The sequence below is a fragment of the Sciurus vulgaris genome (assembly GCF_902686455.1).
Source record: "Sciurus vulgaris genome assembly, chromosome: X".
NCBI lineage: Eukaryota > Metazoa > Chordata > Mammalia > Rodentia > Sciuridae > Sciurus > Sciurus vulgaris.
Window position 1 is genome coordinate 127,659,090 of NC_136471.1, and position 27,584 is coordinate 127,686,673.

At 35.6% G+C, this 27,584-nt stretch overlaps 1 protein-coding gene across 4 annotated transcripts in view; it reads right to left on the reverse strand.

The window, feature by feature from the left end:
* Window positions 1–27,584, reverse strand: part of GLRA2 (glycine receptor alpha 2) — a 204,369-nt gene that overhangs the window by 120,960 nt on the left and 55,825 nt on the right. For all 4 annotated transcript variants that reach the window (XM_079123212.1, XM_079123213.1, XM_079123215.1 and 1 more), the window contains 4 exons: window positions 23,311–23,534; window positions 7,407–7,489; window positions 4,617–4,754; window positions 2,570–2,784 (listed from right to left, as the gene is read on the reverse strand). In XM_079123212.1, coding sequence (XP_078979338.1) covers window positions 2,570–2,784; window positions 4,617–4,754; window positions 7,407–7,489; window positions 23,311–23,534 — 660 coding nt within the window. The remainder of the gene's footprint in view (window positions 1–2,569; window positions 2,785–4,616; window positions 4,755–7,406; window positions 7,490–23,310; window positions 23,535–27,584) is intronic.

Genomic DNA, 27,584 nt, shown 5'->3' on the forward strand with positions numbered 1-27,584 from the left:
TGATCATCTAGTCGAAGTCACATATTGTCCTAGGTACTGAATTTAACACAATAAACAAGACAAAGTTCCTGCCTACATAGCACATGCATCAAATTGGTCAGTTTCTCATAGATATTCACTTTAATCATCCTCAGTTCCCATTTTCTTCCATTGAAGTTAAAAAATTTAAATCCTACATATGTCTTCTAGAGCACAATAAGACATACTCATATACAAATGTATTTAAAATTATCATACTTATAAAATCAAAAATCCCTCTAAATATCTAAGATAGTAAATAACGATTAATGCATCAGGTAAACTGTTATTCTACTGTCATGTGTAACTAAAAAGAACTAATAAAAAATAAGAGCTTGAAGCAAAAAAAAATTATGGGCTGGGGATATATCTCAGTGGTTGCCTAGCATGTGTGAAGCCCTGGGTTCAATACCTGGCACCACAAAAAGGAAAAATAAGCTCAAGAAAAATGTCATTAATGCCATGGAAAATAGCACATAATACAGAACTATATAAAAGTTTGATCTCATTTTTCTCTGTGTACATGTAAGCAGTTTTGCCCACAAATGAAAATAGAAAAATATAACTAGAATTAAACATACCAAAGTCTTAAGAACAGTTATTTACTGACTGATGAACATTAATGATGTTTTCTATATTTTCTATAATGAGTATGTCTTACCTTTGAAATTCAGCATGCATATATATACTCTGTACAGGGTATTACAGTAGGCTCTGGAGCAATTGTATAATTAGCACAGTAAAGCATCTGGTCAGAGATTGCAGCGTTCATAAATTAAAATCAGTATTTATATGTATGTGTATGTATAAGTAAGCATATGGTCAATTCTTTATTTTCCATGACTCACTTTTTACCCGTTTTGGTTTCTTATCGTCATTCATATGAGTCACATCTCCTCACGGTCAGTTGAGAGCCAACCTTATTTAATAATAGCATAAGAAAAGTACATGTAGGAAGATAAACCTGTTGGTGGCAAAAGGATAACCACTACAAATTCAGAGCCAAGTATAAAATGGTTTTTATTATACCCTCTTTGGGTTTATCTGAGTTCCTGATTGCCTCTACATAAAAAGATCACTGATCAGTAACCATTTATTTAGCAATAGTTTTGACTGTTGATGCAGAATCATAATAGCTTCATAGACTGAAAAAAACAAATTTGTAAAATCTCAAGCTTTCATTCTGAATATAATTGACTCTCTTTTCTTAACAATGGATAGTTGGAGGCTAAATGTCTTGTTTTGACGTTATCTGCTCACAATTTGTCACTAATACTTTGGCTGTCTATTAAATTGTAAAATATATGTTTATGCATTCTGAAGTTTAATGGCATGGAATGCAGTGATGACAGTAACTAATAGCTAAAGAAAAAAAGCAAATGAACCTCTTTGGGAGGGAGAAGAGAGCAGATTAGAATTTCTATTTGGTAAAATTGATCTGTGATTATGTAATTGAAAAAAGGTATTAGTATTTCTGATATCTGTACTGCAGTAGACATATGACACAAGTACATTATACTATTTGTTATTATAGAAGATAAAGTAACTGAGGCAGCTCTATTTGGTTTCTATGAGTATATAAATCCTAATATTTATCTTTGGAGGTATGAGACTTAATAATTTGTGTAACTATTTCCCCAGTTCTTAGTACAACTCTGTTATGTTCATGGACCTCCATATTGTTATCTCATGTTCTAAACATAGAATATAATGTGGAACACGATCTAGCATTTCTCATCATGTCAATTGCAGCACAACTGAACATAAGCTCAAACCAGCAAAGATATGGGATTACATCTCAATTACTTTCTGGTACTGGATTTTGGAAAGACCACTCAACCAGTATGAAACAATGTACACTGAATGCTGAATCATACACATGCTCCCAGAAAATTCAAGCTAGTGACTCAGCGTACTCTGAAAAGGGGAAAGCATGCATCGGCACACTTCAGGGATCCTAGGGTATTTCACAAGTATCATATTTATCATTACTTATTTAAGCAACATTTACAAACAGAAGATCCCCTTACATAAAAATGGATCACACAGCCACTTATGGATCATTGTTTGAGATGCTAAAAAATGTCTGTTTTACATACATACACACTCATTGATATGGTTTTCTGGTATACATTTCTAGGAGCTTAATTCAAGCTTTTATTACTATAAATTATTTCACTGAGCATATGAATCATAATATGCTCATGGATAGTTGACAATACAGCATAAGTTACACCAATCCTACTCCAGTTCTTGGCTCTTAAATATCTGAGGTCAAAAGAACGCAAGGGCTTCTTAGAATTTGTAAGCCATGTTTCTACCACCCCTCTCCATTCCTTTTCTCTCAATTCTGGTTCCTAACTGAATTGATTTTGAGGGTTTCCCATAGCCTCAGAGACTTAATACTCTCCAACTCAGTTCCTCATTCTCTTATTGAATTTGAATTTTCAAAAGTCCTATAGGATTGCAAAATTTCTGTCCTCACCGAGTTCTCTAGCCCACAAGACCTTTGGTGAACCTCTCAGGTAACTTGTTAAGTGAAATGTCTTACCTTTGGCAAAGAAGCCCTGGAACCTGAACTCTGGGTTGTCATTGTTAAGACTGTGGTGATGCCCAGTGCAACCCTGGCAGGGGCTGCATCCATGTTTATCCAAAAGGAGACCCAGGACAAAATGACTATCAACAGGCTGGGGATGTACATCTGGATCAAATAATATCCCATTTGGCGTTCTAGGTGAAACTTGACCTCGATACAGGTAAACTTTCCTGAAAGCAGGAAGTGATCATTTAAAATCTAATTTGAATTTATCTTTCCCATTCCAATACCCTACTTTATATTTTAAAATAATATTGCATACAGATTTGGAATATTGCACAAATGTTCACCCTATGTAACCAATTCAACTAGTAATTGAAATAATAGTGAGAAGGAGTGATCTAAACAGTCACTGGACTAAAAACACATGGCACATTTAATTTTTAAACCTGTGCTTGCAGCTTGATTATTTTAGGCAGGGCTTCAGAGTTTGTAAGACTGACATAAACCAACCAAAGGAAATAAAATATTCAAAATGTGTGGGGTTATAATATATAACATGTAACACATAATATAGACTCTATACCATAATATATAGCCCATAGGATATATGTAATATATAACACGTACCATATAATATGTAATGTTTGAAACCATTCTCTTCTAAGCAGTAAAAGAATACCCAACAGTATTTGAATAACTGTGTATTTTTATGTTATTAATGGCAAAAGAAAAATATACATTTTTATAAATTACATATAGCCTAGTCATTATAAAATTCCTAGACTTTTGGGTAATTGCTTGAAGACATTTAGAATATTCCTAGGAACTATTTGTCGGTGTTACATTGTTTATGAAAAAGAATTAATGTAAATATATTAAAACATCAACATACTATTAGGAGATAGATGTTCCTTCCTTTTTCTACTTTTCCCCCTCTTTGATTGACTTGGAGTCAGAATCCCCGAAGTTAGTTTGACTTAGTCCACACAGATTATAAGAGATAGGGTTTAATTCTTCTTGGTCAGGAAGAATACCATGGAATCAGGTTTTAGTTACCTCATAGGAAGTCACTTTTGACTTCTGTAATAGGAGTTCATGGACCATTCTACTCAGTAAAGGACCTGGACTAGTCACTGAATAAACAATCATGTCTTGATTGCCTTTTTTTTTTTTTTTTTTTTGGTACTGGGAATTGAATCCAGGGGCACATAAACACTGAGCCACATCCCCAGCCCTTTTTTATATTTTATTTAGAGACAGGGCCTTACTGAGTTGCTTAGGGATTCACTAAGTTGCTGAGGCTGGTTTTGAACTTGCAATCCTCCTGTGTCAGCCTTCCAAGATGCTGGGATTACAGGCATTTGCCACCACACCTGGTCCTCTTGATTGCCTCTTTGTGATCAGCCTCTGTGGTATCAATGCCCAGGATGTTCATAGGAAAAGCCATCAACTTTACTGGGCAGGTATAACCTTCCAGGAAATACCAAATACCTATTTGTTGCTACCACTTCAAATTATCACTGTCACCCTACCCCTGCATGTACTTATTGACATTACTGATAAAACATGACTTTAGAGCCAGCAGAATACTCTCATTTTCATTCAAACTCCTATTACTGTCCAGGACTAAAGAGCACAACAGCTTTATTTTTGGGTTTACAAAAACCTGTGTTATTATCCCTCTCTTCTCTCTTCCACTAAGGCTGGGAATGCAAATTGATCTGTGAATCCAATGTCAAGAGGGGATGCCAGGAAGGGGCAAGAATTCAATTTCCTATACCACAGATTAGGTCTTGACGTACACCTTTCTTCAGACTCACCTGATTGATATTCTGCAAGAGAATAGCAAAAGATTTTGAATTCTCCCTTTTGTCTACTTGTTTTGGAAAAATTATCTATTGTGTTCAGCGACCTATTCCAGAGGGTACAGGAATCTTATCTATTGAGGAGTTTTTGAGCTCTATTTGCTTGATAAATATGTAATGTTTAAGGTAAAATGATACATTCTCCAAGAAGCAAAAGGAACCCGCTTGGGCTCAGCACCTGAGAGAAAACTTACCGGTGTTGTAGTGCTTTGTGCAGTAGCCAAGTTCCTTCTCTTCTTTCAAAATAAACTGGGGCAGGGTCAATCCTTCAGCAACTTGCACTGGGCCATCACTTAACCACTCAAATATCAGGTCATTCATCGTGTACCCAACTGGAGTAAAGAAATCACAGTGAAAACCTGAATGTATCTTTTCATAGGAAACTTGAAAGTCTAGCCATGTAAAGAAACAAACAAGGAAGTCATCTAAAGCAGACACATGCTCAGTCATTTCAAGAGCATTCTTAATAAGAGAGCTGCAATCATCACAACATGTCATTGAAACCAAAGAAATTGAAGACAGCAAGTTATTTCTGGATGATTTTTTTTCTGTGTAATGAGAGAATGGAATCTATAAAGTCTATTTTCTTCTGCCTCTTCATTCACTAACATTTTCTGAAGAACAAACAAACACATAAAAATCATTTGAGGATTGTCTTTACTTGATTGAGATGTGTTGGGGCAATCCAATAAGACAATCCAAGTCATGGCTCTAGTATTAGTATTTCAATTGAAACCACTCTGATTTTTTTAAAATAAGAATGAATTAATCATGGGACTGCCTAAAACATTCCCATTACAAACTTGGCCCCTGTTCTAGGATCTATTATCTTTTCTTTCAGAAAATTTCTGTTAAATACTTATGGTCAACTCTGTTACCTCAGCAAGTAGGGAAGGCTATAGGCAGGTAACTGAAGAGGAAGTTGTGGGATATGCAATTTAGAAATATTCATTTGTGCTACTGTCTTGATAAATAGACCTACTCATAACAGTTAAGATGAAGTTAAAAACAGATTCCCTATTGTATAAGGTCATATTTTTATGTGATTTGAACCATCCAAAGTAAGATAGTTAACAGTGAAGCAAACCAAAGTTAGCTCTTGTTCTCCATGTTCCTGCTAACCAGGTCATTATTTGTCATGTGCCTCTGCGCTTTTCTTCATTCTGGAATTGACAGCTACTCTTGTTTCATGCACTATTTATCTGCCTTTTGTTTGTGATATTTGAACTTTTAAAATGAGGGTGATGGGGACATGGAATATTATGTGAAGTTTTGACTAGCCAATAACTTCAGTATGCTTATTAAATTTATAGATTCTTATTCTTGTTTACTGAAAGATAGTGACTCACCAGAAATACCCCAAAATCAATGGCAAATTTAATTGGAATCTACTTTCCTCTTTCTTTTGACTACCTTTTAAGTTTAAAACCAAAATATAAAAACACAGAAAACAAGGAACTGCAAAGAGGCTCCTGTACAAAGCATTGATAGTCTACAAAGAGAATTGCTAAACATCTCTTCCACTGCAGTTCTGTGTGAATACAACCTGAGTTCCTCCAACAAATACCTGGAGCTTACCAAATACCCCATGTCCCTATCATGTGAGCTTCTTGATGCCTATCATAATAATTCTTTTTGTCACTCCTCTGAAACCTCAGCATAGGGCAGACAGAAGAGGTAAAGAGATGGGGAAAGAGGAGGTAATATTGGGATGGCAAAGTATAGAGTAATTTCCACCCTTTGCTTCCAAAGTTAGTAGTAAGAACCTTGCTGATTCTTTGATTTCATGATATCTAAGTCCTGCAACGACCAAGCATATTTACTTTTTGAAGGATTTTAAGCCTTGGATTAGCCTCAGTTGGTAGCTATGGCTGCTGTTTTACAGATAAAAGTGTCATTTTGAGGCAGGGAAGAATATGTAGTAGTAGAAAAGAGACAAAGAAGGAATCATTATGTAAAAAAGTGCTTTTCTAAACCTTCTTTTCAAGAGAAGGGGCAATAGGGAAAAAATGAATGCATAAAGCCTATTATAAATCAGAAATTCTCATTTTATCCCTGACAGCTTCTTAAAACAAAGATGTTTCATTATTTTGTTTATTTCTGTAGGAAGTTTCAAGGGAAATATACAGTGATTTTAAATGATCAGAAAGAAACTCTGTCACCATTTCTTTTTTTAATAATAGTTGATGTGTCCTATTATTTTTCAAAACCAAGAAGTTAAAAGTATTTTCTTGCCCCTGCCTCATTAAATCTCCTAACATTCCTGTAGGTCAATAGCACTTATTATTCTTTGCATTCTACAAACAGAGAAACTGACAGAGCAAGTCAGAAAAATTCTATGTCTCTTAACTGAAAAGCCCGTTACCTTGGAGGCATCAGCAACTTATGGCTCATGTCAAAGATTTCAGTGGCATCAGAGCTAGGGCATAAAGGGGACAAAGTCGATGTCACTTTCCTACTTCCTTCACCATTCCTTCCTAAGGACAATGCTTTTTTTCTGTCTTTATCATCTCATACCCCTTGTTCTTGCATCCTCCTCTGACTAAGGCCCCTGTGTCCCATTCTAAAAGCAATCATCCCTTCTTTCCAGAATTCCCTTGGGAGTGATGGTGTATATGGGCATAAGATAGAAAGTAATACAATTTTCTGATTAGGGAGTAAATCATTATAAGGGTTGAATGAATAATAATCTTGATTTTCCCAGGAGACATTTTTATTTTAAGGAAAAACTTATTTAATCAGACTTTGTTTTTGAATAAGGGCAAGTTAGTTGGCATTTTAGATTAAGGGTTACCTATGCTGTATTGATAATGAGCTTCTCCTCTGAGACATGTACACACATTTGTTTGTCCTTTCTTTAGGACGAGGGGTGCTGGTAAGTAGGTAGAGAATGAGTCTCACGGGTCTTTTCCCCTTTATGACACTAAAAGAACCAGGTCTTTGGTTAAAACAAGCAGGCATTCATTTTAATAATTGTGACTTACAACTCTCCAGCTGCATTGTACAGGTCTGGACATCCATTGGGAAGTTCTTCAAATCCATGGGACATGATAAGGTCAAGGTGAGTCTTAGCGAAGAAAAAAAATGTGAAAACCAGTTTTAAATCTGTGAGGTCTAATTCTTGAGAAACAAGAATCTATTTGGCATTTATCAAAATGTATTGATTCAAATACTAAAATTTAAGTTCTCACTGAGGGCAGTACTTTCTGCTTTTCAAATAGTCATTGATAATGTTTTTAGATATTATAGTATTTAATCATAACCCCTTACTCTCCATTTTCCTTCTTTCAGCCTTTGACTCTTTCTACTTTTTCCTTACCTCACCAATGATGCTGGTCTCAAGTTTACTCTAGAATAAGCAATATCTCTGAGAAATGTTATAACACAAACAATGTGCTCTTACCCCTACTGATATACAAAAGACAAGGTTTATACTGTTTTAGAATTGCACCCTGGATACCTGGATATGTGGACTTTTCTTTAGGAACAGTAAATGATGTGATAAGCATAATTGATTGTGATAAGCATTAATTCACCTTCTAGCAAATGGGCAAATGATTAATTTCACAGACTTTTCATTTACTAATCCACATGGATGGGTTAACAATTTATTGTAGCACTCATTGTACAATTTTAATAGTTCTAGAGCTCATAGTCCCTGAACTAGAAAAATCCATTTAAAGATGGTGATTTGTGTAGTCTTTGCTTCTCTCTACTTAATAGGGGCTACACTGTTCCCTTTCTCTTTCCCTCAATTTTTCAGTGCTCCAGCCAACTCAGCCTGAGCCTTATAACAGATGGTGCACATGTCTGGCTCTGCTTTTCTCTTGAAGAAGGAAATTAAGATTGAAGAATATTAGATGTATTTCTCTTCCCAATATTGCCTCAAACTATCTCAGCACCCTCAGGAAGATATTGAACTTGCTAAGCATTGTGTGTTTCCTCACCAATCAAATGATGAAGTAGGATGATGCTTATTCCCATTTTACTCCTGTTAGTTTCAAGTTCACTGCTCCTAATTATCTTCACTGTGTTTCAAATATCTTTAAATCCAAAAACCCTGCTGTCACACTGTGACCTAAACTCTCCCTTGCACTTAGCTTATTTTCACCCTCCTAGTTCCCCTCTTTTTGTCTCTTTCAGTTTACATTCTATTTGAGCAAAAACAAAACAAAAAATTGTGGCACACTTTTTAAAGAAAGAAAGGGTTTGGAATTTGAAGCAAGATTGGACAAAGAATCCATGTTGATAATCTTCAAAGTCATTAAAATACAATAATAACCAGGAAAAGCAAGACATAACATAGTGCCATGTGATTACAATTACATAAAAATCTGTTTTCACTTTTGGATATAAACACATCACTACATTAAGAGTAGGTATTTCTAGTTGGTGGAATGATTCACATTTTGTTTTTATTCTTTGTTCTATACTGTCTCTGATGACAAGTATAGGTTATTTTAAACTATCTGTAAAATCTATTTATTAGCTTTCTTGTCTTCATGTAATTAAATGTGCCTTTTCTCAATAGCTGAAAGGTAAAATTATAAAATTCTCTTTTATTCAGTATTTTTGCTATTAATCTTATTATTATTAAATACACATTATTTTGCCTTCATTGCTAAATAAATGAGCTACCTCCTGTGACCTCTTCTGAGAACCCAAATACCATGATTCCACAAAAATGGTTTTGTGTTCTGAACAAGTAACCTAAAACAATATTTTAGACTGGAAAAAGAAGCTTTGTCATTTGTGGAGTTCATCACTAGCTACACCTATATAGATAACTAGTTATTTTTCCCTGGCATGAAGACCTTAATTTTTTTTGAGAACATCATTTTATTGAAGTTAACAGAATGAACTCTTTAAAATAAAAGCAGAGTAAAAGAATCAAAATGATTATCTCTAGTAAAAAATAACAAACCTGACTTTATTAAGGGGGATAAAAAACTCAAAAGGATACATGGACTTAAATTTATTATTACCATAATGAAAATCTCTTTTTTCTTTTCTATTTTTTAAAGAGAAAATATTTTCATCATACAAAAATACTTTGTCCCATAACTTGATTGTCGTAAATAGTGCTATAAAAGGGTTCACATCCTTAGGAAGAAAATTTTTTCTTTGAGACATACTGCACAGTGTTGTGAATATAATAAATAATAATGTACATTGAAAATTGCTGAGTAAATTTCAAATATTGTCTCCAAAGAGAATAAGTATTTGAGGTGATAAGTTAATTAGCTTGATTTAGTTATTCCACATTGTCGTCATAAATCATAACATGACTATGTACCATTTTAAAAAACTATAATTTGTCAATTTATAAAGGAACAAATAAAAAAAATGTCCATCATGTGAAAATAATCAGATGGTGTGTGGACAATTTAAGTAAATCAAAATGAGAAAACATGGAAATTTCATTATAATTTTTAAAAGCTTACCTTTGAGAAATTATAAAGTAATATTGGTGGAAATTAATACAGCTTAAAAGAACATGCAGCATGGAATTCAACGATTTATTATTTGCTATTGGAAACAACTTAAATATTACTGATCATAGATTTGCTGCCATTGATTCTTTTGCAAAATGAACTTTTCACATTTATTCAGGTAGCAAAGGCCTCATACACAATTATTCCTGCCTTTGTGGCAGACAGTCCTACAGTCATACAGGGACCCAATCTTTTGGGGTTCAAAATTATTAACCCCACTCAGAGAAATTCCAAATAGGCATGAAACTTTTCCTAAATCTTGTCCCAGCTAAGAACTCAGTGGACATTTTTTTTTCTTCCTTATTTTTCTAATTTTTCCTTTCTAGATAGATTTTGTATTAGAATCCAATAATAAGAAGAATTAACATTAATTATTAATTATTATTAATCCAATAATAAGAAGAATGAACAGCTCCACAGTTTGTTAAATGATGTCATCAGCTGAGTGAATGGGAAGATACTGTGAGGATCTAATCAGTTCTGCATGAGCTTCAGAGCCCATGATCTATGACATCTAGTTGACCACACATCCAAAGGTCTAAAATCTAGGTTTTTTCCTTTACTTGTTTTTCCTTTCACTTTTTTCCTTTGAAGTATACATGAAATACAGTAAAAATATACAAATCTTAAGTTACAGTGTGATGACTTTTTACATCTATATCCACCTGGGTAATAATCGGTGATCCAGGTTTACAATATTTCCATTACCCCAGAATATTCCATTTTACTCTTCCCAGTCTAGAACCCCCAAACTACCATTCCATTTAGTTTTTTAAAAAGCCATTTCATGATTTTTTTTTTTTAAATGTGATTTTGGGGGAAAAATGCTATCATTTTCTATAGATATGCAGAAATTATACCAAATAAGACTGGTGTGTACAGCAATATACTAAAATGTGAACTATTTTTATCTCACTTTATCTTTTTCTTTACACATTTTTGATGGATATCACAGAATTAAGTATTTTAATTGAAAAGCCAATATTCTCCTAAATTTGCCTGGAAACTCAGACTTCTCACTGGCAGACACTGCCTACAGCATGTCAAATTTCTTCTCTTCTTCCCCACTATCTGAAATATTAAGGCCATTGCACCTGAAGGCAGTGAGCTGAGGCCACCCTCTTCCTTTTGATTTTGTTAAAGAACTCATTTCCTGAAGCATTATTGCTCATTCTCCTACTGTCAACGCAGCTGACATACGTGCATTTGGGGCACTCTGTTCCTATTTGCACAGGGAAGGAATACAGTTCTCTTAAGGAGGCCCTGATTTTTTACTCAATTTAAGAAGGCCAAGCCAGCATTTAGATTTTAAAAGTAAAGAACAAATCAAAACACAGAAAGTCAGTTTTCCCAAATCTTACTTTCCCCACTCTTTTTCTTACTTCTCTTCAGTTCACCTCTCATAAAACCAGCTCTTAGGTTTATACCTCACTTAAAGTTTAAATTACCGATAGATGCTGACATTATAAATTGTTTCAGCTATCTTTACACTGTTTTAAATCAAATATTATAATTTTCATATTTTTTATTTGCTTATTATCTTTTTCTGCTACTACAATACACATTCTGTGAAGGCTGGGACTCTCCTTTTTGACATCTAAACCTGTGCCTGGCACAGAGCATGTATTCAATAAATATTTATTAAACAAATTAGTGAATCAGTATCCTGAAACCCTGTGGGAAAATCCAGGCTTTTAGTCTAAAGGAGTAGGAAAGAACAAAGGATTTAGAAGGGAAGAAGCTATTCATTGGAGCTAACAGTGTGTTGCCAAATTGTAAGACTGGCAAAGCTTGCCTGGGCCCCTCTGTAAGTTGCTAACAGATTCTCACTGAAAATAAGGCAAATCAACCTGAAGAAAAGCCAGAAAGCACAGTTCCCCTGCTTTTGAGCCTTAAACAGGCAGCTGGGTCCAGTACCTGAGCTATTCTCACATTGCTAGAAGAATGTAAATTAACCATTTAACATTACAATGTTTTGACAGACAGAAGGCTCCTTGACTCACAGTATTAGTTCCTAAGACACTCAGTATTAGAATTGAGAGTCTGATCCCAGTGAGATTCTTGAAGGAAAAATACTGTTTGAAGAGAAAATGAATTTTCAGGTAGATATACAGAGTTTAATGAGTGATCTGCTTGCCTAAAGCTAAGATTGCTAATGCGCTATTTTGGGAGTGTTCAATCTAGTAGTTATAATAGTCTGTCTTGTTTGGAGAGGAAGGACAAAAGGATGTTTCTGTGTTTTCCAGGAGGAGCAAGGGATATTACTGTTGTTCCTGTGTTGGGGACCACATTTTACACACTATGCAGACACTGCAAACACTTAGTGTTACATAGATACGTAAGAATGCATAGAACCTATGGTATTCCTTTAGCATTAAAATACCTAGGAAAAATGAAAAGTAAAGTGATGATGATGATAATATTAATAATCAGAACTCTCAGAACACCTGCTGTGGTTCAGGTACTCTCCTTATTTTATAATTAAAGAGTACCATCACACAAAGCAGATAGTATTTTCTTCATTTTTTTAGATAAGCTAATTGAAGTTCACAGAAATTGTCATTTTTCTCAAATCACAAAATCAGTAAGTGAACAAAGATAGACTTGAACTCAACTCTGGTACTAAACTCCATTTATTTCTCATTCTACCAAGGTTCTTCCTTAGGAGAAGAACCCAATTTATCATCCTTTGCCAGCAGAGTTAGTCATAGATACCTTAGTTGTTTTGTACCTGCTGAGGAATACCCCTTTCATTTTTTTTCAGGGATCCATAATTCTCACAATATTCTTTTAACAATTTCCTCACCCTTCTTTGGTCATCTGAGGTCCTGGGTGGTAGACTCAGCTTACCCATAAAGAACTACTTGATCTTGACTAAATCACTGGCCTCCTTCCACACCCATACCTGCATTCTGCTCAAAGTTTCTGATTCTAAACTTTAAGTGAAGGTGACCAGCTTAAAGGATTTCATCTTATAGATGAATGTATCCTCTTGAATATGATGAAAGTTTTAAGCGCAAGCAATAGCACTTCTTAAAATAGGAAGTTCAAGTGAGCTAGTTATTGCCCCCACAGGGCTTTGTCATCCAACATCCTAGATCATAACCCAGTCTTTTCTTGAGAATATAAGGCCTTACTCTACAATGTAGATCTGTTGAATCTTTCCCCCTAATTGTACCTTGAAATTTCTGAGCCCTGTGACATTCTAATGTCAGGGAGGTTTGACAGGATGCATCAAGAGTGAACAAGAGTGTCATCTTAACCCACCTAGGCCTTAAGCGAAATTAGCTTGGGGGCAAGTTAGAAGTCACTTTAAAAGTGCATCATTAATACGACCCACACATGAAGTGAGGGAAGAAGGAAAGACTTAGGGAATTAGTGGAAAAAATACACTGCTAGGCTGCTTGTCTGATCAAAACATCCTTTAGCATAGTAGGTTTCAGTCTTTGATTTGCATAAACATCACCTGAGGGGGATTTGTAGGAATACAGATTCTCAGGCAGTATTGATAAGCAGCCTAGGTGACCTAAGCTGCTATTCTGGAGCACACTTTAAGAAGCACTACTTAACAAGAAATATACAAAAAAGAATCACTACTTCAGCATGTCCTAAGGGATGATTTTACTGTTGATGTGATAGACTAAAAAGGAAAAGGTTTGGAAAAGGAAATAGGAAAGAAATTGAGAAAGATGTCTGCAATTTTTCAGTAGAATTAGCATAATCTTTGGGAAATGATACATTCAACTAGACACCAGGACAGGGCAATTAGCCTGAAGTAGGTTGCTAAGTGATTAGACTAGGAGTAATAAAATAAGGGCACTGGTCCAAGTTCTCAATCACAATGGAGAAGATGGTGATAAAATCAGGACAGTGAAGTCAAAGTTGCACTGTTAACCAAGAATATGGTAGATGCAACTAGAAGACTGGGAGAGCTGCTAAGAGGGATGTGGGGGACATTTGCTAGGTGAAATAGAGAAAAATCCAAGAATAGTTTCCATGTAACACACATGAAGGTACAAAGGTCAAAAGTGGTAAAGGAACTCTACTTAGGGTAGTGGAAGTATATGGAGTCACTCTCTGATTCCTGGAAAATCAACCACTGAGATATTTCCAAAAAAGTCAGGCAAGTGGTTGCAACATGCATTGGATAAACAGCAATAAAAATTTTTACAAAAGTTCATAGTACTACTCATGAGGATTGATCATGAAGAAGGAGAGAATGTAGGAAAGACTAGTACTAGGTCCTTAGTAGGGACTGGTGTTAAGTATGACTCCTCCTGAGTTGTAACTCCGTAGTTCCACTCAGCAATATTTTGGCAAATATTTATTGGGCACCATGTATCATCTCACACTTGAAATAAGACTGTTGTTTTTTTCTTTCCTGAAGGAGATCACACTTTAATGTCAGATAGATATAAATATCCCAATAGTTGAGAATTTATTCTTAAACTCTTTAAAGTTTTTTCCCACTTCCCCCATTTAAAGAATTCCTTTTGATATTGTAAATCAGACATATCTAAACTGAATCAAATAAAGGGCCTCTAATTATTCTTTTGAGGTCTTACATAAGTGGTCACACTGATTGGGTAGAACAGATAACGTATTCTTCTAGACCCAGATCCTAAGAGGGCCCTTTGGGTCTATCAGAGAACCATGCCTTGAAATAATCATCTGATGCTCCTAAATCAAAACCAAGATACCTACACAAGGATCTTGATCCACAGAGAACAAAAATACTTGGTACAAGTTTGGCCTGGGAATAAAAATATTAAATTTTAAAATTCATTGTGAGAGCTCTGTAATGAGATGACTGCTTTGAACTCACTCATCATGTAAATCACAGAGATTATCCTGTCTACTCCATCCCTGAGCTAGTCTTCTGGTTCATGGACAGGCACACATATGGCTGTACCTGATAAGGCTTTTGGCATAAGCAAAGTTTGAAAAATACATGGTATGTAAATTGTTACCAGTGCCAAACAAATCTCAATATGTCCTTGCTCAAATCTTCCCAACTTGTTAGCTATTACAGATAAGTAACAAATTAACTTTTGGCTAAAGGCTCCCCATGACTATGAAGATGCAAAATTAGGAAGAGAATAATGTTTTAAATACCATTAGTCATTTCTTCCTTTGTGTAACTCAGTTGATTGACTCCCTGATTCCCTACCCATATCTTCAACGATAGACTTTAATTCTGAAAAGTATCAAAAGGATGAAACTGGATAGAAAACAGAGCTCAGAATAGTGTGGATGGGCACCAGATATACACTATTTTTTAATATTGTCTAAGGCTGGACCTAAGCACCAAGTTGATCCTAAGCTGTATGTTTTGATTGTTTCCTCTTTGTTAATTCCAAATAAGCACTTGTGCTGTTTTTCCCTGTTGACCTTGGATATGAGGAGATGAATGGCAACGCTGCCTGGCTCATCAGCTGTTCTACTCTCCCCCACTAAAATACCAGTGGCTGACTAGGAAGATCCATGTTTACCAAACATTGTAAATGCATCATAGAAAATACCCATATGCATTGAGCAATACTAGCTGGGAAGGACAAAAATATAATATCTGCTCCCATCTGTGTGTGGTCCCTTCAGAAAATGTGCACACATATGGTTGGCCCATGTTAATTAAGTCCAAATATGGATTGGATTCAACTTGGAGAGCAACTGATAAATCTGCAGCTAAAACTTTTCCAAATGCTTTGATATTTCCTGAATAAAAACATTGCAAAGGTGTTGAATGGGAGAGGACTAAATTGAATACCACCAAAAAAAGTTCAAATTACCTCAGTTAAATAATTAATACTGCTCCCATTTTAAATTTCAAAGTCATTTCAAATCTAGTATTTATTTATATACCCAAACATTTGTGAAGATAACATTTTATTAACCTGCATATTAAAATAATGAGAACTGACTTGACTTTTGTCACTCTGTCTAATGTCATAGCTATTTAGCAGTTCCACTGAAGTGAATAAAAAGTATGGTATAGCAGTTTTTTTTAAAACATTTTGTTTAGAATTATCTTACTTTTGGAAAAAGGAAAAAGAGAAGAGGTGCCGGCATTCTTGGGAAGTGCAAATATGGATTTGAGAAAACCAAAGTAACTTTGTACCTGTTAAAAACTGAGAACAAAATTGTGTGTGTTACTTGGATACTATTTTCTGCATTCTACTGTAGTAACTGAAAGAGAGTTGCTGGCCAGTATTTATGGTGGCAAAGGTTGGAGAGAACAGAGTTCTGGTTAGATGGTAGGATGGTTCATTCTCAATTAGATAACATTTTTAAAGCAAGTATAACTCCTCATTTTATTCTTAACAAGCAACCAAAATGGGAGATACATCTTATACATACAGTATCTGAAATGAGATGCAACTATCTCCTCTATTATGAGTTATTTGCCTCCTGAAAGGAGGAAAGTCAGGGCAAGAGTATCCATATGATTTGTACTAAGTGAAAGATGAGTGGAATGTGGATGGTACAGTTGCTGTTTAAAGGAATGCATGTATATAGGTTAGGGAGAATGGGATGAACTGTCTCCCCACTTTCTCTCCCTTTTCCTATAGCCAACTCAGAGATGACTAAGACATTCATTGAACATTTTGTATAAATCCAGAACTGGAAAAAGAACTGTAGCTCCAAGAAAAGGTTATATGACTTTCCTTGCTTAGTAATGGATTTGAATCCAAATCCTCCTGACCCTTAGCACTGACATCTGCCTCACCTCAAGAGCATTCTGTCTTTAATCCCCTATTTCATGTTTTGCTTTCTTTTATCTGTTCACTCAGATTTTGAAATATATCCCTACTAAAATAATACATCAAATAAAACCTTTATTTCATTGTCCTTGGAAAGAACTAATTGATCAGCTGTGTGATGACTTTGCTCTGAAAGTATCACATGTGGAACGTCACATGATTATATGTGCACTTAATTATCTGCCTTTCAATAACTGCCAAATAATCAATGTTGTGCCCTCTACAATATAGATTAATTTTAAATGCCACAAGCAAGGAGAAAGTTTTTGGTGAGACTGCTGAGCTTTGCAGATGGACAAATTTTTCTCATTTTAAAATGAATTGCCTTTCCTTTGGAGTATATGGTATGAGAAGACAGTAAAGTAATTCATGGGTCTCATAAGAGCCACAGTAATATTATGCATGTTTATTTTGGGATTGATGCCACCCAGGGAGTCTTTCAAAAGCAGAAGTGTGGACCAGGAAGAAGCCCATGTCAACATAAGTTAAGCAATCTTACCAGGATCTCTGATTTTTCCTTTGTCTTAGCAAAGGAAATAAGTAATAGCAAACTAGCCCTTCACCTCTGCTGGCTCAAATAAGTAATAGCAGACTAGCCCTTCACCTCTGCTGGCTCAAATAAGTAATAGCAGACTAGCCCTTCACCTCTGCTGGCTCAAATAGGTCACATGATTTCCTTAGACTACATATCCACTCAATTATTGAATCAGTCAACCATCTCCGTATAATTGTCTAAAAAAAGTATATAAACCTATAATTCATTAACATTTAAAATAATATCTCAACTGGGCATGGTGGCATATGCCTGTAATCCCAGAGGCTTAGGAGGCTGAGGCAGGAGGATCATGAGTTCAAAGCCAGCCTCAGCAACTTACTGAGGCCCTATGCAACTCAGTGAGACCCTGTCTCTAAATAAAATACAGAAAAGGGCTGGGGATATGACTCAGAGTTTCAATACCCCTGGGTTTAATCCCCAGTGCCAAAATATAAAATAGAATAACATCTCATGAATTCTACTGATAATTGAACCAGAGGGTACAAAAGAATCTAGTTTATGATTTTGAAATTTTTCATTAAGGAGCTCAGGACTATTGGTTATTATGTAACCTATATGTTGAATGCTTTAAAGCTACCTCTTATTCAGGTAGTCCAGTTCCTATGTTCAGGAGTTAGATAATGAGTTTGGATAAGAAGGGTTCCAAGATCTAAAAGTATTTTGAGATGGGCATCTTGAAGTTCAGAATCTCCTCTTGCTGGTCCCCAGCTCTAAGGGACATGAAGAACCATTGTTATTTACTCATCAGGAAAGTGTTTTGTGGTTTGGGAAGGGGAGGTCATGTTAGGTTATAGACTTATGATGGAGCTAGAAGGAACTCTAGACTCTGTTCTCCTGGTTCAGCCAGTTTTGTAGTGGAAACTGAGACAGAGACAGAATGATGATCGATGGGGCTGGAGAGGCTATTCTGTGATCCTGAAGGATACAGTAAATGATAAGAGCTCACATTGCCATGAGCTACCATCTTGGTATTCTGTCTCTGCACCATCATCTGAAGAGCAAACTCCAATGCATGCTAATTCAATGGAAAATAACTCCCAAAAGGACCAAAATGTTGCTATTGCTAGTCCGGTCAGGGAAATAGTGAAAGACTACTAGTTGTGCCAGTTTCCATGTATTTCATTGAATGATTTCCCTCTTTTCCTTCAAACAAGGATAAGATTCTTACTGTTAGGTTTAAAACAATATTATACCCCATGGTATATTTATATTTATGAGCTCAACTGAACTTTCCAGCCCATTATGAGAATCTGTCAGGTACACAACTCACTTTCTAGACTTTAGTACTTTTACCCTCAGCTGCACTGTTTTTGAGGGCCCCCCTCTAATATTACCCACTCTGCACCACGTAGCTCAGCTCCTACTGAATCCACCAGCATATGTGCATGCCAGCTCCTCCCACCCTCCCAACCTTACTCCTCTCTAAGAAGAATGGAATCATTGTGGTTTCCATGGCATTTCCCAGCACTTCCCTGAAGACTTGCTGCTTAATTCTGATGTGGGCGCTTATGTTACAGTCATTAATTACTGCATTAAGTCGAGTTATAAAAACTAATGAGGATTGGAACACAGAGTTAGAAAATGAGAATGTAATTTTTCCTGGATTATAAGATATAAAGATAAACATGGTCCAAATATTCAGAGATAAGAAATCACAGCTTTTCATAGCTGACTTACAGCAGAAAATACAGGCTTCTGTGTCTCACCAAAATTGGGAGTAAGATAATCAAAACATCACCATTGGCAACATTTAGGCAGGCTTTACTTCACTGTGTATTTTATTTTCAGCTCTGACATCTAAATAAAAATGTTCTTTTTTCTTATGGCATAAAAATGATTCTATAACTAAAACTAGAACCTTTTGAAATTCTTGCATCAGACAGTAGGATGAGTCAAGAATTGGAGGCCACGTGGGAAAAGTTGGCTTTTATGTGTGTGGATAGAGTTAGTCTTAGAATTGTTCGGGGAGCATGGTTGGGTGTCTGTCTGGAAATCTACACTCCAATTACTCTCAGTGGTACCTATAAATCTTTCATCAGAGGAAGAAGGTATGTCATCCCCATGGGTTTTGTATTACAACTCAGGCACTCTGGGAGGGTAGAAGACTGAATCATCATCATTTGGAATCATGAACTGAATCAACAAGCAAATCACCTCCAATGCCATAAAGAAATGTTTTGGGTCAGATAAAGGTTGATAAAGAATTAAGCAAATGCCTTGTTGATATGGGGTGCTTTTGTAGAGGATCAATTTCATTATTTATGGGTTGGGTAACTCCCTGCAATTGGAGAGTAGCATAAGGCCCCTGGGAATCTGGTAAGTCAAATAAGGCACTGAAAGCAAACACTATATCCTTGACAACTTCATCTCAGGTGTAACCATTCTGGAGGCATACAGCAAATCTAGAAGCAAAGCCATTAACAGATGGAGGGAATAGTCACTTTAGTAATGATAGAGGACTTTTCCCCTTAAATGCAAAATATATGTGTACAGTTTTAGGGAGGTTCCAGGACCCAAGGAGTTTTCAACTAGCATCAGATTAAGAACTCCTCCTACTTTGTAGGTTTACACTCAAAGTGTGGGTCCATCTCATCCTTTACATTTTGATATTATGGGGAACTATCTTGGTAAGTTTACTTTTTGTCTTAGAGTCTGAAACAGAAAGCATGATCATTAAATTTCAAGAAAATGCCAAGAGCCCTAGTGTGTAACAGTGCACCTTTTGAGTATGCATATATCATGTATTACTCTAATTCTCATAACCAAATCATGTCTTTCTAAGCTGAGGATTCAGAAGATGTCATATTTCTCTAAATCATATAGCTAGTATTGGGGCCAGATTCTCAAGCTTGACTTTAAAGCCCATGTCTATGATAATATTGGAAGTAATCAGAATAGCATTCAAGGCCAATAAGGTTCAGAGTAGGGGTTCCAAATGGTACAACAAACTGAATTTTACCAGATGAATATCTTGGTGTCAAGGTAGAACATACCATAAAATTAAGTCAGCAGCATAGTTTTGGTGACCAAATATACCTACTAATGCTGACGGTGCAAAAATTTTTGAAAGCAAAAACATTGAGGTAATCCATTCATCCTTCTGAAAATGGTGGCCGTTGGTTTGCCATGATAACAGATGGAGAAAAAAGTAACTGATTTTTGTGTTATATAAGGAAAACTTTCTTCAAAATATGTTGTCCTCACTATTCTTCATAGACATCACACTATTGGCAATAAACCTCATATCAGCTCTTTACAGCTTAGTATGAATTTAGGCCAAAGTGTTCCCTCTCTCAGGGTATTTGCATTGTAAACCTGAGTGTGCAGGGAAATTCCTTCCTAATGCAACTTCAGCAAGGTCTTTTTAGCACCTTGAAGATATCAAGCATACGCAGCCCATTTGGTCTTAAACTTGAGTTTCAACCTTTGAAAGTTCCACTGGGCATATATACTTCTTGGCCTCTAGTTAAATTGAGTTCAATGATTCAAATACAAGTGTTAGCACTGACCCCAAATTTCTAGCAATATTTGGATCACACCGTTCACTTATGAAGTTAGAACCATTTTTCTTTTCCTGGTTCCCTATTCATTCCTATTACTTAATTTATCACATATCCACCTGCCTTGTTAGGTTGGAGTCCTTCCTGGGAAAGGACCCCCATCTTACTTAGTTCTGGATCTCTAGGCCCAGCATAGATTCTGACTCATTAAAAATTTTCTGGGCAAATAATTAGATTCCTACAGTTCAAATAGCCAAGTATTTTTATTTCTTTAAAGTGACATCTCCTGTTCTCCTTCAGCAAGGATTTTTCCTCAGATTTCAGTTTATACCCACAACGAATGAAAAGTCTAAACTGGTCTGCCATAGGACAAACCTCAACCAATCCAAGCAAATATTAGGACATTTTAGAGCCTGAACTTTACTATACTTGAGAATCAGAGATAACAAGAATTGCCTCTAGATCTAAGTCTGGAAAGCATTATATCTTTCACAGTTCTAGAATAGAAATACCTTCATAGTATAGAAGGAAAACAACAATAACCTGGTTTTATTTCAACAGCACACAACACCAGACATTTACTAAAGCAAATACCACCCAAGGCCCAGAGGATTAGCTGAAGCAGCTGATACCCTGTGCTGCTTTTTATAACTCTCCTTCCCAGCACCATGCTCTACATATGTCCTATTTCATCAGGTCACATCAACTTAGGTCATGCCCAATACTGTATCTTACACCAAACAAATGCATCACCATGCAGAATATTCTTTCCTTGAAAATTAAGTGGAAATTGGGCAAAGTTTCCTTGTTCTTTGTACAAGCAGTTGACCTTGCTACATTCTATAAGTAAGCAGCCCCTTTCACTCCACAAGACACTGGGGATATTGGCTACTAGCAAGCTGTCAAAGTATTAAGTATAAGAATGAAATATGCAATAGAGAACCAAATTACATATAGAGTTGTTGAGTGAGGCTGTGATGGTGCTAAGTCTGTCAACTTGTTAAAATTATTTGCATGAATCCTACCTATTCACTTTTTTTGTGGGGGGATTGGCAATGAAATTGGAGAGAAAGGGGTATTCTATACAGAACCTTTAAATGCCAATAGTTTTTAATGTACTAAATATCTCTCATATGTAGTATGTTGTTTTAGCCCTTTGGAAAATATCACAAAAAAGGCAAAATCCAAGTATCTCAAAGAGCTTATTGTTTAAAAACAATATTCATTTTAAATACAGATAGCCATCATATTATTTATGGGACATGTACTCTGTGTCAGATATTATGACAAGTAGATTTTAAATATATATTAGGAGTTGTCAGACTACTAAGTTGTCAGCCAAAGGACCAAATCCAGTTCACCACCTGTTTTTGTAAATAAAGGTTTACTGAAACAAACCATGCCCAATTGTTTGTATATTGTCTATGACTGCTTTTGAACTAAATGCCAGAGGTGAGTTGTTGTGACAGAGGTAATTTAGACTACATAATTTCAAATACTCATGATCTGTCCCTTTAAAGAAAATATTTGCTATCTATGGTGTCTTTCATTCTCACAAGAATACTCAGAGATAAATGTTCTGTGTCCCATTTTATGGTTAAGGTAACTAAGCATTATAAGTCATATAGCTTAGTAAGTGCCAAGGCTTGGATTTGAGTCTGGATTTGTCTGATTCCAAAATTCCATGTTCTTATGCTATACTTATTTAATATGAAGCAATAACCAAAATATAAGGTAAGAAGAAATAAGAGCAGAGATACTGCTATTAGAATTCAGAAAAGGAAAGGAAGATATTATTTTGAGCCTGGGGCGATAAAGATTCTGGAGAAGATCATATTTGAATGTACAATTAAAAAATGAATCTCAAGAATCTTCTGTCCCAAGTCCAAGCCTAAGAAAAGTTAGGAAATCAAGGTCATATGTTTAGTTTAAAGTAGAGAAGATATTGAAATAAAGCCTCCACTTACCCAGACCAAAGCATACTGTTAACCATGTTGAGCCATTGAGGTTTTTTGTGTGTGGTTAAATGACAGAATTATTGAAACGAAAATTCATACATTATGCTCAATGGCAATTAAACTGAAGGAGTATTTATTTATTTGTACTGGTGATTGAACCCAGGGACACTTTAATGTTGAGCTGCACCCCCATTCTTCTTTTTACTTCCTTTTAAATTTTGAGACAGGGTCTCACTAAATTGACGAGGGTCTTACTAAGTTGCTGAAAATGGCCTCAAACTTGCAATCCTTTGCCACAACCTCCTGAGTCGCTGGGATTATAGGCATGTGCCACCTTCCCTGACTGTAATTCCTTTATCAAGGTCATCAAAATACACTTGTTCAGGTATTTACACAATACCATCACCCACCCACAGAACTACAAAATACATTTGTGTTGTGGAGAATCACACTTGTGAAATTATAGAAATGTCTTGTGCTCTCCACCAACTTTAATATTCAAATGATAAACAAGAGACCACAAATTTGAAGTCATATACATCCTACCCTGAAGAACCAGGCAGCTCTAGGCCAGAAAAGAAGTAGAAAAGTGAACATGTGCGACTAATGGAGGCTTACCTGATACTGTAGAGTACTTTGCCATTTTTTGAAATCCGTAGCAATTTGTTGTCAGTGGTGACATCATGGAAATTGGCACCCTTCTCATTGGCAAAGAACAAATCTGGTTTCCAAATGGAGTCTAGCATAGATGGGTCCAAATCCAGGGAGTCATCTGGGTACTCACTGTATGCCAGTCGTGAATCATTCCACTGTTGTCTCAGAAAAATATTCACTCGGTAGTCCTACAGAAATGCCATGCACAAGAGCTACTTATTTTCCGTCCTGGCATAAGACAGGAAGACATCTATTTAAATTTCCCTTTCAATCATCTCTTTGATTTGATAGAGTGTTAGTTGCTGAGTAAACCAGGCTGAATATACCTTGGTCAAAATAAACCACTCAGTTCTATTAGGACTGGAGCCAGAGGGGAAGAAGAAATAAGATGCATTCAAACCACAACACAAATGGAGTAGGTTGGCTTGGTTGAATTGTTATGCTTAAATTATTATTTCTGGTGTGAAATAATACTAACTCAAGTCGATTTTGCTATAGAAAAGTGTAACAAGTATATAAGTCTGTGATGGCACATTGTTAAATAAAACTAATTCATTTTTCCAAATCAGAAATGAGACTATATCTACTCTCTTTCTGCTTGATGTTCTGGGCAGAAGAAAAGCCATTCTGTGATTTTGGAGGGGAAAACTTGCAAAACTGTGGGATGATGGCCTAATATTTTAAAAGCCCATCAATATACACATTAAATTGCTTCATGATGACAAAATAATTCTATCACAGCTACTTACTTTCAAAATTCTTAAATATTTTGTCATTTTCTCTGAATGTATATATCTATAGTAGCCAACTCGATGCTTCATCCAGAGATCTTTTTTGTTTTCTCAATTTGAATACCTTCTTGACAAAGGTGTTCTGCCTTGTGGGAGTCTGAGGTATACCCCTGGCATTCTCACTTCATCTGGGAACTTCCTTCCCTAATGAATTAGCTTGGAAGATTGACTGCTCTCCTGGGAAATTCTATTCAAAGTTCTTTAGGTTCATGGAAAGCATTGCTTCATTTGATAATCCGACCCTGATTGGGCCTTTATCAGTATTCACTAGTCAAGCAGGACTATGATTTCAGAGCTAATAGTTGTCCATTCTTGCCACTTGTTGTTATTTAAGGTAATTTACCATCACAAGCTCCATCTCCACATATTTGGTGTGTGGATTTTTGGTCATTGTTTATCTTACTTTAATGATTAATAAGGGTTTGCCTGAGAACTTCCTAGTTTGGGCCCTGAAAATCTCATGCCCAGAGCACTCCCTCAGTCCCAAACCATTCCCAAGGGGTGGTTGGTCACTATGTCAAGTATCATGGAAACCACCTAGGAGTAGCCAGTTTTGATTAATTCCCTCAGGACCAAAAGGAGAATAAGTTTTAAAGATCAGTGTATATGGAAAAGAGCTTCAATCCAGTTCTTTCTATCTATTTATTACACTACCCAAATTCCAGTGACTTTTTTTTTTCAAATACAGTCTCTTGATCAGCTCATAAAGCATTTTAGAAGTGGCAGTTCTTGGGAATGGTGCACAACATGGGCCTAAAAAGGCAAATAATCAAATAGTTAATAACCTGAAAATCGGTGATGAAAAATATGGATCATTTTGAAAGGCTGTTATTAAAAGAAAATAACCTTAAGGTTCTCCATTGTATAACATGAGGACATTCAGACTTGGAAAATTTTAGTAGCTACTCTTTATTTGAGATTATTTAGGTTTCACAATAAATTCTGAAATCCAAGCAGGTGCTGTTGTGGGCCTAGCTAGGTTTCCATCCCAACCTGATTGCTCACTAACTCCCCCACTGAATGGGCCATGGGAATAGGAGAAACTCAAAATTCTCATCACAGATTTCTAGAATTGTCCCAAGACACCAGGGAGTTGTGACTGGAATGAGATTAATATCAAGTCAGTGACTCCTTGGGAATAGGAGTGACTGGAAACTTTGTGGTTTTGTGTGAGTAGTGAGAAAAAACATGTGATTAATGAAAATAAAAGAAGGGGCTATTAAAATATAAAAACCTAATTTATATGAAAGTATACATTAGATACATCAGCTGTGAGATTTTCTTAAGGTTTCCTGAAGAGGGAAATGCAGCTTCTCCAGTATTTGACACCCAATCCCTTTTGTTTCCCTAGAATAATAACAAGCAAAATTGTTTAAGAGGAGTCTGTGTGTTTGTTTCAACAGAAAATAGAGAAAAAATATCCCCTCCCTTAGCCAATTCTTGAGGAACTCTAAATATGGTAAGTGATGGGAGCTGAACTTAACAGAGGTGAGTATATTAAGTATCTTAAACTATTGGCAGGCCAGAAAACCCCACCTCCCATCCAGGAAGTAGTCCTAGAATGGAAGATTCTGTGAGAAGCTAGATAGAAGGCAGAGCACTGGGCAGTAAAATCATCAAGAGAACCTCCTTGTAATTCTCCTAAGTTTAGTTTATTCTCCTAGAAATTATTATATTAGTGACATGCATCCTGAAAACAGTGACCTTTAAGAAAATATCTCGATTAAGATTTTCATAGCTAATATACATCTTTTTAAAAAGTCTTCTCCATGAATGTTCTTCATTGTTTCTTAATTTTTGTTTTGAATTTTATATATAGAAAGTGATGAAATAGTTCCTCCCAATATGAGAACTTTAAAATGAGTAATGAGTCTATTATATCACAGTACAATCATTAAATGTCTAAAGGTTAATTCAAAATAAATTAATACATTATTTGTAAGCAAAGATAAGTATAAGATTTAGAGGAGAAAATATATTCTATGCCACGATTACAGTAATTATATGAATTGCCACTTGTCAAAGTGTTTAAGTATTCATTCCTTTCAGTGTAGGTAATTAAAATTTGTCTATAATTTTGTTTGTGATGATATACATTATTCTAAAATAAATAGCAATCCATAAATATCTTTAAAAGTATACAGACACCTAAAGATACAGAAGTAGATAACCAAATAAAAGATTTTCTGGACCTCTGCCTATGTAATTCTTCCAATTCACTGTCATTTTCAATATAGGAAGAAAATTTGACATGTGAAATTTATCAATGCATCACTTCTGTTTATTTATGATTAGGTTAATTCCTTGTGATATTCCAAACCAAAGGAGAATAGTTATACTCTTCAGTAGTCTTTGTCTTTATTTTTTGCTGTAAGGTTTAACAAAATATTAAAGTGGAAGTAAATATTGAGAAACATGTTTAAATGCAGACAGAACTTTCTTTTGCACTGCCTTCTCTCTCCAGGGACAGATTCTACTTCAAATAAATAACATGTTTCTTTGTACTAAAATTTGTTTCCCTATGATTGACGATCTGCGTATTAGATTTGGTAATGGGAACATTCAAATTGTATTCTTTTTTCATTTATTCAAAAGCTATGTGTAAGTCACATAATCTTTATTCTTAACACAGGTAATGTGAGTACGTACATTCCATATTATTATTGAGTGTCAAATTTAAAATTTCTCAAGTTTTTCTTTCTGTTGCCTTCTAATGCTATGCCCACTCCTTAAAGATTATTTCCTTAAATTGAATTATTTTGATACTGTTATATTTAGTTTAGTATTCTCACAGAGATTGTCATACTATTTCACATATACTCCTATTAAACCTTATCATCCTTACCATTAACCTTTTATTATTATTTAGATATGCATTATTCTATCTAATTATGTTATAAAGGTATCAAAGACAAGGATTTTTTTTTTTTACCAGGGATTGAACCCAAGGGCACTTAACCACTGAGCCACATCCCAGCCCTTTTTAATTTTTTATTGAGACAGGGTCTTGCTAAGTTTCTGAGGACCTCACTAAGTTGCGGAGGCTGACTTTGAACTTGCGATCCTCCTGCTTCATCCTCCCAAGCCCCTGGGATTACAGGCATGCACCACCATGCCTGGCAAGGGTATTCTTTTTTGATCCCCTACTGTGCTTATGTGGCACTTTAGTTTTATCCCTGCCTACACTGCAGTAAAGCTTTCATAATCTTAAGGCACTACTAGCTTTAATATGAGAACTTGAATTTAAAATTATGGGGGGATGTTGCTTTTTGATGAATTTGAGATTTAATATTGCACTGCTAATTTGGAGACCAAGGACATCTCATATACTGAATTAACAAAATGACAGGTTTGTGGTAGTTCTTTGATTCTTCCTTAAGAAGTCAGAAAAAGAAATATACCTATCTGCTTTTCCTGATCAGTTAGTATCTTCTTATGGCTTGCTTA